Genomic DNA, 11,207 nt, shown 5'->3' with positions numbered 1-11,207 from the left:
CACACCGGGCAGTGCCACCACCGCTGTGACGGGCTGTGCCACAGGTCCGCTCCTGGCCATGCCGGGCTGCACCGCTGTCCTGCCGCAGCCCCGGCCGCTATGCCTGACCCTGCGGCTCTGCCGGACCCGGCAGCTGCAGCCCAGCCCTGCCCTAAGAAAAGCGCATGCATACGGACCAGTGGTAGCCGCTTTTATTTACACAAAAGGATCACATGCTGAACAAGGACACTAGTGCCACTAAAATACCCGTAACAGCAGGATTCTGTGCTTTATTCACAGGACAAAATATTGGTACAACATTTTTCATAGACTTCTTTTTCAAGCAGATACATCTCACTGTCCTCATGGTTACACACTGCGCTTAAGTGACAAAAGGCAAAGTGGAGCAGCTGGAGCTCTGCCCAGCCCAGCACCGCGGCGGGACGTGGCCCCATGGGGACATCCCGTGGGGACAGCCCCACGGCCGCTGCCCGCATTCAGGGGGTATCTGGGGGTGCCAGTTTGCTTGGGGACACAGAGGAGGGACGTGCTTTGGAGCAGCCTGTGCATGGCCTGCACAACAGGGCCATCACCGTGGCCTCGGGGACCATGTGTGGTAAAAGCAAACGGGACCCCAGGGAGCAAGTCACAGCCCCGCTGACCTGTGGGACAGGCAGCGCCTGCCTGGCGCTCACCCGCTGCGGCTGTGGCAGGACTCCGTGTCCTCCCATCTCAGCTCGCCCTGGAGCCTCCCGAGGGCTGGGGATGCCCCTTGCCCACCTCTGCTCGCAGTTCCAGGCAGGACGGGCTGGCCGGGGGGGTCCTGGCTCCAGCCCCCCGGGCCCCTCATGGAAGACTGCAGCCTCACATCACCACGGCTCTGCTCCTGGATGCTCATTCCCATCTGAAGTCTTGCCCAACTGTTTCATAGAATTTGATATTATAAGGTCTATAAAAGTCCCGAAGCTGCTCAATGACCTCCGGGTCTATCTGCACATGAGTCCTGCCTTTGGACTTGCCCAGGCAGCGAGGCAAGCTGCTGCTCTCCGACTTCTTCAGGCAAGGAAAGCCTTTTGTCTTGTTGAAGTAGAAGTGCTTGTCCGTAATAACCCGCTTGATGCCCAGGAAGTCCTGGACTTTGCCCATCTCCCCAGCTGGGTCCGTGATCAGCTTCTCCCCGCTGACAAAGTGGATCTGGGAGAGGGGGAAGTACTGGAGCCAGCTCTCCAGGTGCACGGCGTACATCCCGATGCGGATGGCGTTCCAGGACGTGTCCACCAGCCCCAGGCTGCGGTTGCGGAAGGACAGCCCCTCAAAGGTGGGGATGTCCGGCTTCTTGGAGAGCGTCTGCGTGTAGTCCGAGATGGCGCGGGTGACCGGGTTCCTCACCACCACGATCAGCTTCGTCTCCCGGGACATGTTGAAGATCCGCCGTGGTGCCTCCTTGGTGACAAAGTAGCTGGGGGTCTTCTCCACTGTGATCTGGCTGTCAAGCGTTCGCGGCATCAGGCTCCTGCAAACAACACAGAGGGTGATGGTGGGGAAGGGCTGGGCCAGGCACGGCACTGGGAGGCGGTGTCCACAGTGTGGGGCTGGGGGGTGTCCCCTCCGGGCGGGAGGGGGCAGGAGGGGGCAGGCACAGCTCCTGCAGTGCTGCAGAGGGTCCCTGGCCATGGGCGTCACCCGCATCCAGCCCCTGGGGAGCACCAGACTGGGGGAAATCGTAGCGTCCCTGCAGCACAGTTTAGCACTAATTAAATCATTTGCTTTGACATGTGAACATCCAAATCAAATAAAAACTAATGGAATGGAAAAATGTATAAATTGGTCTTGTACTTCTATACTATTAAATCCATCACAGCCAGATTCATGGTGCCACGGGTCTGGCTGGCACGGGCAAGGACTGGGTGCCAGCACTGGGCTGGCTCTGCGTCAGCCTCGCCGGAGGGACATTCCTCCCAGCCACAGCCTTCCCGTGAACCTGCATGGGATGGGTGAGGGTGGTGGGTCCCCGGGGGACTCAGGACACGCCCTGTGAAGGTGACGGGGGACAAGAAGGCACCTTGGTCCAGTGGGGGAGAGGAGCAGCTGGATGAGACCTGCGGAGAGATCCTGAAGTGACGCACCCAGAGGTCTGTGCCAGGCTGCTGGGAGCTGCTGGGGACAATGGCCGAGGCCACCCCCGGGGCTGGCACAGGGCCACAGTCCCCCCATCCCAAGTGGCCCCAGAGCTGCCGCCCCATCGGTGAGGGGCCAGGGCGGCGCCAGGGGACAGGGGCTGCACAGGGGGACAGGAGCTGCACAGGGGGACGGGAGCTGCACAGGGGGGACAGGGGCTGCACAGGGGGACAGGGGCTGCACAGGGGGACAGGAGCTGCACAGGGGGGACAGGGGCTGCACAGGGGGACAGGGGCTGCACAAGGGGACGGGAGCTGCACAGGGGGACGGGGGCTGCACAGGGGGACGGGGGCTGCACAAGGGGACAGGGGTTGCACAGGGGGACAGGGGCTGCACAGGGGGACGGGAGCTGCACAGGGGGACAGGGGCTGCACAGGGGGACAGGAGCTGCACAGGGGGACAGGAGCTGCACAAGGGGACAGGGGCTGCACAGGGGGACGGGAGCTGCACAAGGGGACAGGGGCTGCACAGGGGGACAGGAGCTGCACAAGGGGACAGGGGCTGCACAGGGGGACGGGAGCTGCACAGGGGGACGGGAGCTGCACAGGGGGACAGGAGCTGCACAGGGGGACAGGAGCTGCACAAGGGGACAGGAGCTGCACAGGGGGACGGGAGCCACCCATCCCCAGGCAGCACAGCCCCACACACCCTCACGCACTCCCACCCATTTTCGTCATTTGAAAGAGATCAAATTAATTACATAGCGTAAATCAACAGGGCTGTTTAACAGAGATACCTGGGCACCGACGCGGTGTAATTGCCCTTTCCCACTGCTCCGCTCCCAACCCCACAAATCCCGATGCAGATTCCGTTGTTTAAAAACGTCAGTAAATGCTAATGCAGTGGCAGGCACTGCGGCTGTATCGCTGTATCACAAACAGGTTCCATCACAAATCAGCACGGGACGGCTTTATAAGTGATTCACTATTACAATATATTGGTGGAGAATCATAAAACTGCTGTTTCATTAATGGCTCATCTTCAGGCTTGTTAGACTTTCATTACTTGAGCTATTAGGTCCATGTATTCAAAAAATGAAATTACAGGTTCTAATCCATTATGAAAAACACAAAATCTCTGCATAGTAAATTAGTGAAATGAGACAAGAGTTGTTGTTTTCTAAATGGACTCCCAGTGTCTGCTGCTCCTGAACAACAGAGGCTGCTGAGACAACAAAACACAATCCAAATAGATAAATAAATCACCAGTGAAACCATGCAAGGGGGAGAAATGTCACCCAGGCATTCATCTTTACGTTAACTGTGGGATCCTCAGAGCTGCAAGAGCTGGGAAATGCATTGCAAACTTAATTACAGCTGACTTTAAATGATATTTTAGGACTTCTGCTTTCACAGAGTTATTTGCATACAAATAGCATGTCACACAGTTTTAAGGCCCAGGCTCACGTTCAGGTGTGACGGCTCTCGGAAGCGGCTCGTGGCACCCACGGCTCGGGCAGGAGCCGTTCCTGCCGCTCCAGGGACTGTCCTGCAGCCTGTGACTTTGCTAAGGGTCCCCAGCGGCCGTGGCACCGGCACACGCCGAGCGAGCTGCTGCTGGGTGCCAGGGGTGGTCAGCGGTCACCTCTGCCAGCACCGGGGACAGGACGGTGCTGCTGGGAGGTGACAGTGCAGCTGCCATCAGGACCCCGCTAGAAAACGGGTCCCCCCATGACGGTGGAGCTGGGGGGTCACCTCTGCCGCAGGAGGGTCCATCCAGTCGCTGGCAGGGCCCCAGGAGAGCTGCTGTCCCCCGGTGTGGCTGAGCCGGGGTCACCGTGGTGTCAGCCATGGGCCGTGGGGCGGCAGCACCGCAGACCCAGCCCCGGCCGTGCCGGCGCGAAGGCAGCACCTCGCCCTGAAGGAGTTAACTTTTCACCAGCACCTTTCCTAGACCTGAATTACGAATTTTATTACAATCTGCCTTTGGGCACCCCACGGCCCATACAACGCTCCCACATTAAAGAAACATGCGCTCCCTCGCTGCCTGCACTGCTTTGATGTTGAACGTGCGTGAAACACTCTCCCAGGGAGAAATTTGTACAGAAATTCATCAGATGATTGAGATATTGCAGATAAGTGTGCGTGGGGAGGCTGCCCATCCGATAATCCCGTTACAGCCCGGCCCCTCCATCCAGCCCGCGCAGCCCCCAGGTCAGCTCGCGGTGTGCAAGGATGTGCTGGCACGTCCCGGGCTCTCCTCAGAGGCTCAGCCTGACTTGTGCATAATCCTGGACCCCATCCACTCATCAGCATACACACAAACTGTTTGATTTGGCAAAAAATCCCCAGTGTTGGCCCCTGTGCGGAGGGCTCTGTGCTGTTGCGCTTCCAGCTGATGTTGCTGCTCAGCAGCTGCATCCAGGGCCGCTGCCCGCGCGGGCAGGGAGAGGAGCCACCGGGCTGGGAGCCACCGGCCACCAGCTGTGCCGCACTGTGCCGCGCTGCGCCGTGTGCCGTGCCACAGTGCACACAGCCGACAGCCACCACCGGCTCTCCCCTGGCAGCCCAGTGCTGCTGGGCTCAGCAGGACTGCGTGCGGCATCCGCAGATGAAAGCTCAAGCAAAGCTCCTTGGAGGTTTAAACAAAACTGGGTCAAGCACAGGAGAAAGCGAGGTGTGAGGAAGATAAAAAGCTCTCCCTAGCTGGGTGACATTGCAGCAGATGCCTGGGACACAGGGACACCCTGGCCAGGAACTGCACAGCTGGTGCATCACAGTGCAAGACCCCCCGAGGGGTTCACGGGGTACCTGGGAATCCCCGGCCCTGGGTCCCCTGCCATGTCGCCCCATCCTGCTGAGGCCGGCAGCGCAGCGGCAGCGGGCGCGACGGGCTGCCCGGGAGCGGGGCTCCCGCGACGCTGCCCGGGGGACTCGCCACGTCCCCCCAGCCCCCACGGCTCCAGGGAGTTGCGCCGTGTCCACCCCGGGAAATGCCACCCCAGGGACTGCGGCGCCGGCAGCAGCTGCCCGGTCCCCTCTGCCACCACTGCCACTGCCACCGCCCCGCACTGCGCCAGCCTTGGACTTAATGATGGATCGGCTGCCTTTAATAAATGTTTATGTTCAAAGAATTTACACCAGTGCTCACAGACAGCTAATGAGGGACATTTCAATGCATAAAGGCAGTGTGAACACAGTAATTAACTTTGCTGCTGATTCATTTTTAATCATTTAAATGCTCCAGAGATTTGCAGTGTCCTTTAAGTCAACAAAATCTTTTCCAAAGGGCACGCGCACACGCACAAGCTGACGTGTAACTCCCACCTTCCTAAAGGACCACCCCGCATCAGCCGAGGGTCTGACAGAGCCCAAGGCCAGCGCCGTACGGAGCGTGGCTGGGGCGAGGGCTGCCCGGCGCGGTGCTGCCCGGCTCACCGGCCCGCGGGCCACACAGAACGGCTGGGCTCTGCCCATCTCCCTTTTCCAAGGCAACTCCTGCCATAGGTAAAACTTCAAAAACTAATATTCATTTTAAAAAATCACCTAATACGCCCCAGCTGCTGCAGACATTTCTTAATTAAAAGCTGGTGTCAGAGGTATGCTGCTCACTTTGTGACTGTCAGCGCTCAGGAGTGCAGAGGGATGGGACAACGTGCTGGCACGACGAACAAACCACACTGACCCCGCGGCGGGTCCCACGGACCCCGTGTCACATACCAGCGCTGGCAAAGAGCGACTCCAGCCACATCTAAGGCACCTGCTGCCGGGGACACACCTGGGACACAGACACGGTGCTGGGACCCAGGGCTGCAGACGCCCAGCTCCTGCTGTCCCTGCTGCCAGCCCGGTGCGGCAGGTACCGCACACACCGCACCACCACCGGGCTCACACCGCGGGGCAGATCCACAGACAGCCCTGGGCGGACACCCAGCTCACCAGGGACTGGTGTTCTCTGCTTGTCAGCGTCACAAAGCAGCCGTGCCCACGGCCACGCCAGGGTAATGAGCTGGATTTTCTGACACCGAAGCGAAGGTTAGAACAAACTGCAGCATTTACAAACAAGGTCATGGCAGACAGAGCAGGAACAAGCATCATTAATATTGAAGGCTTGACGCCCTGCGTGGATTCACCTCCCTGCATTTCTCTCAGCACTCAGCAGGGGAACCCTCCCGGGGCCAGAGCGAGGGTCTCTGGGGCACCCAGGACCCCCAGGGTGGGCAGAGCTGCTGCCCACAGCAGACACAGGCAGGGCAGCCACCAGCGAACACGCTGCCTGTGGGCAGCTCCTCATGCTGAAGTCTCTGCTGAAGGTTTTGTACCTGTTCCTCAGAGCCAGGGCACTCTCTGAAGTCAAGGAAATTTCAAAGCATCCTTGAAGCTTGCTGCCTTCCTCTCTTCTTAATTAACTTCAGCAAAATGCACTGTCAGTCAAGCCCACAAAACAGCCAGCGTCGCCGGGCAAAGCCTAATGGGCTCCCATTTGTGTGTGCGCCAACCTGGCCATTAGCGAGGAGCAATTAGCGAGGCGGAGTGCGGGAGCTGGGTGTGCACGCTCCTTCCTCTCCCTCCTGCGGACACGGGATGATGGTCCCTGGCTGGGGTCTGCCCCCCGGCACAGCCGCAGTGCCCCGCTCAGCAGCCGGCAGCACCGCAGCCCCGGGAGCACCCAAACCACGGGCCGGGGGGCAGGCGGCAGAGGTCCCAGTGTGGGGCCCCCCAGTTGCACCGGCACACAGGGGAGCCCTGGGACAGGACTAGGGCAGGCGGGTCCGCGCGGGAGCTGCCAGGCTCTGCCCTGTGCCAGCCCTGCTACAGCACAGCCCGCGGGGCAGAGCGTGCTCGGGACACAGCCAGAGCTGCCAGGAAAAGCTCCTCTCCGGGAAAATAATGCTTGAACATCTGGCAGGGCTACTCAGGAATCCCAGAGAGGAAAACTGCACCCTGAGATGCTGTAATTAGAGTTATCACTCAAAGTTAACTGCAAATCAAACAACACTGTCTTCCCTGTGTTCTGGAAAATATTGAAGGTTATTGGCATACGCTACCTGCAGCAGGAAAAAGCTCTATATCGAACATTTAGTCCAGGATTGGTAATGAATCAATACTCCCCAGTAGCTGGCTGTTTGGTTTCAGTTGTCTTAAAACAGATCTTGCTAAAAATACCTTTCCTGTAGTGTAACTCTAGCTAATGAGGTGGATTAGAGAGGCTGATGGGAATTGGACACGACGTGGTGTTTTGGCCTGAGCAGGCAGGTCCCGGGCGGTGGTCTGGGGGCAAGGGCGGGATCTGGCTCTGCCCAGCGTGCCCATCCCCAGCGCAGGCTGCCCGGGGCACTGGCAGCAGCTCAGGCAGGAGGCACTGCGAACACAGCAGCTGGCAGCAAGCACGACATTTGGAGCGGGCAAGGACAGGCGGATCAGGAGATGTCCCCTCCTGCTGGCTCTGCCACCTCCACGTCAGACCAACTCCAAGGCAGGGGAAAATGTGGAAAAACAGGAACTGAGATGTTCAGAGCATCAGAGGGGCTCAGCCCTCACGCTGCTCTCAACTGCATCAAGACCTACTTGGTCCCACCACTCGGTCCCAACTGGGGCACGGAACGGGAAGGACAGAGCCGGACCGGGCACTCAGCTGTTCCAGTAGTCAGTGGCTCCCGCAGGCAAAGTCTCTGCTCATGACGGGAGAAACCTTGTCTTCCAGGGGTCTGTGTTCTGGGTGACCTGTAGAGACCCCACGGCACCACCGTGCTCCCCAAGCCCCCTCACCAGCAGCTGCCGAACCCAGCACGCACCACGGGCACGACCCACGCTCCTGCTCCCCAGGCTCTTCGCAGAGCGGCAGCAGCTCATCACACTGCGGGTTAGACCTGCTCCACATTTAATTGCTCCACTTGCAAGGAGGAAAATCAATTCCACATTTTATACATTAGCAGCCTCTATGCTTAAGTTCTGGCACATTGGCGAGGTTAAAAAAAAAAAGTAATAAAACCAGGGAAGTTGTCATTTAATTGTTTTAGCTGAACTAATTTGGAGGCTCCACTGCTCTGGCACGATCTCTCCATCGATCTAGAGGTGAAGCCAGGACCCGGGCAGCAGGTTGCTCACCCAGCTGGGTTCCCATTGCTGCCCCCACCTCGCTCAGCAGCTGCTGGTCACCACTGCCACTCGCTGTCACAGGCTGCGGCCCTCCAGGTCACACATGGGTGCCTTCACATGGAGGATCCCAGGGTGAACCACGGCTCAGAGCGGGAGGTCGGCTGCTCCGTGCTCACTGCCACAGCCCCTCGGTGCCCAAGTGTGAGTGGGAAGGGGACCCTGCTCCTGCCTCCATGACCAGCACCACGCTGGGTCCCTGTGGGTGCCCTTACATGCCCCAGGTGGGCTCTGTCTGGGGTGCAGCCCCTTCCCTTCATTCAGACAGGTGCTGGCAAGCGCTGCTCTGGCTGAGCTCTGCAGCCCTGCACCTCCTGCAAGGAGCCACGAGCACGTCTGCAGGAGCAGCACCGGTACCACTGCAAAAGGAGCTGAACGTCCCTGGCTGCAGGGTCTGCTGTGACCCAAGCACAAGGTAGAGCAGCAGACCTGCCTGCGTCTGCAGACAGCCCTCCCTGGGCAGTGCCCGAGCTGCCTCCCTAGGCTACAAGGGCTGGAGCAGCAGCCCAGTGCTCAGCAGGCAGGAGCTGCGCTGAGCTCACAGCCAGAAACGGGCATCCTCACACGACAGGCACGACACAGCCCTGCCCAGCCAGAAGACAAACCAGGACTCCAGCAGAGCTGGGAACATCATGTCACAGTGCCTCCTGCCCTGTTCGGCAGTCAATGAGCGCTGCCCTTCTCCGGAACAGGGGACATCTGTGCTGGGAAACCACTGCGAGACAGCAGAGCAAACGAGCTCAGTGGTGACCCCATGGGCTGCTCCCCCCAGCCACCATGATGCTCCTGCACAGTGGCCATGCCAGGCGGCCTTTTCCCTGCTGCGAGCTCGAAGGGACTCAGGGCCAGACCAAGCCCTCCTCTGCCTTGCGAGGCTGATGCCCAGCACAAGCACTGCAGCCCTGCCTGAGAACAGCACAGAGCTCCACAACGGCACAGCAAACAAACACCGGTACACTGGGTCATGCATGGCGGGGAGCGGGGCGCAAGCTGCCCGCAGCACCAAGTGCAGGGCCACGGGCAGGGGACGAGCCCACGGGCGATGCGACCTGCTCACACGCAGTACTCACTGTCTCTCTGTGAGCGCTGCCAAGTTCCTCAAAAAGCCTTTACTAAAATTAAAATCCCACCATCTCCTCCTGGAGATGCACTCGCTGTTCCCTGCACATTATTAGAGATCTCAAGATAGATCTGCTCTTAATCTGAGTTCAGACAGACAAGACGGCGGAGGACAGGGACTGCCCCTCTCCCAGAGCCAGAGATAAAACCTGCTGGCGGAGGATGCTGAGGCACGCTGAGCGGGGCTGCAGGGAGGGCAGCCGTCCCGTCCCGTGGGCTAGTCAGTCGTGTTTTGGAGACCCCTTCACGTAGGCAAGTGTTTCCTCGGGCAGGGCGGGAAACCTGTCACCGTCCCGGCGCCGGTTCCCGCACGGCTGGGGCGGCCACAGCAGCCAGGTTCCCACGGCCGGGGGAAGGGGTCGCGCAGGGCTGGGGCATAGAGGTGCTCCCGGAGCCAGCGCGGCCCCGTTCGGCACTGCGGGAGGAGGAGGAGGAAGAAGAGGAAAACCCCCCGCGCGCGGCCGGGCGACAGCCCACCGGCAGCACAAGCTCGCCCGTGCGGACCGGACCGGCCGCTCCCGCCGAGGGTCGCGGCAGCGGGCGAGGACGCGAGACCCGAGTCGAGCACCGAGAGCACCGGCACAGGAGAGGGCAGCGGGGACCGAGCGGGGCCTCGCCGGGGGTGATCGCGGTCCCGCCGGCCGGGCGGGACAGGGGGTGCACGGACCGGTCCCGCAGCGCCGGCCTCACCTGTACCACTCCAGCCCGCGGTCGTAGTTCCTGTCGAAGAAGTGGGGCTCGGTGCCCAGGGCGCGCACGTCGGGGTGCACCCGGATGAACTCCAGCACGGCGCGGGTGCCGCCCTTCTTGACGCCCACCACGATGGCCTGCGGCAGGCGCTTGGTGCCCGGGCGGGCCGGCCCCGGGGCGCTGCCGGCCGGCGGGACGGGGGGCTCCCGCGGGCGGCGGGCGGGCGCGGCGCTGCCCGGGGGCTCGGCGGGGGGCGGCCGCCCACAGGGCCGCGACTTCTGCAGAAGTTTCTTGGCGGCGGCGCTGCGGGCGGGCGCGCAGCGGGCACGGGGCGCGGCGGGGCCGCCGCAGCAGCAGAGGAGGCTGTAGCAGAGGTAGGAGCAAGAGAGCGACAGCGTGAAGAGGACCAGGACCCTCCGCGCCAGCCGCCGGGACGGAGCCGGAGCCGCAGCCGGGGCCCGCCCGCTCGGCGCCCTATGCGCCATGGCTCCATGGGGCCGCGCCGCCGGGCATGGCGCGGCCCGGCCCGGCGCGCCGCTGCCCCCGGGGCCCCGCGGCGGCGGCGCCCCGCACCCTGCGCGGCCGCTCCCTCATGTCCCGGGGCTACGCGGCGGAGCGGCCGGGCCGCCCCGGGGGGCTGCGCCCGCCGCCGCGGCCCCTGCGCGCCCGCGGCCCCGCCGCCGCGGCTCCCATCCCCGGCGGGCGCGGCGCTCGGACGACAGCGGCGGCCGCGGCTCTCGCCTCCGCGGGAAGTGCCGGGGCAGAGGCGGCTGCGCTGCTATTTAAGGGGCCGCCTGACGTCAGCTCCTCCCGGAGCCCCCGCGATCGCTCGGCGGTCGCAGCCTCCGCCGGGCCGGGCCGCCGGCACTCTCCGCGCAGAGCCCTCCCGCCCGGGACGGGGCTGCCCTGGGGATGGGGATGGGATCTGACCGGCCTCGCTCCCCCGCCGGCTCTGCCCGGGCGCGGCGCCGGTCCCGGTGCGAGCATCCCGCCCAGCCCCGCCCCGGCCGGTCCTTCGGGCTTCGTCGTGGCGCTGGGACTGGAGGGCAGGGACTGGGGCGCCCGCTGTCCTGCCCGGCCCTGCGGCGAGTCCTCAACTGCCCAGAGCAGCGGGGCGGGCCCGGGGGCACCTGCTTGTCCCCCCAG

At 62.3% G+C, this 11,207-nt stretch overlaps 1 protein-coding gene across 1 annotated transcript; it reads right to left on the bottom strand.

Annotated features, from left to right (window-relative positions):
- Positions 1–239: 239 nt before the first annotated feature.
- HS3ST2 (heparan sulfate-glucosamine 3-sulfotransferase 2) lies at positions 240–10,546 on the bottom strand. The gene is made up of 2 exons (XM_065644734.1): positions 10,062–10,546; positions 240–1,492 (listed from the first exon to the last, which is right to left on the bottom strand). Exons 1-2 carry the CDS (start codon positions 10,544–10,546, stop codon positions 874–876), a joined length of 1,104 nt encoding a protein of 367 aa, XP_065500806.1. The 3' UTR covers positions 240–873.
- Between the last annotated feature and the right edge of the window lie 661 nt (positions 10,547–11,207).

This window comes from Caloenas nicobarica, chromosome 14, assembly GCF_036013445.1.
Source record: "Caloenas nicobarica isolate bCalNic1 chromosome 14, bCalNic1.hap1, whole genome shotgun sequence".
NCBI classification, from domain to species: domain Eukaryota; kingdom Metazoa; phylum Chordata; class Aves; order Columbiformes; family Columbidae; genus Caloenas; species Caloenas nicobarica.
This window is presented reverse-complemented; position numbering and strand designations above follow the sequence as displayed.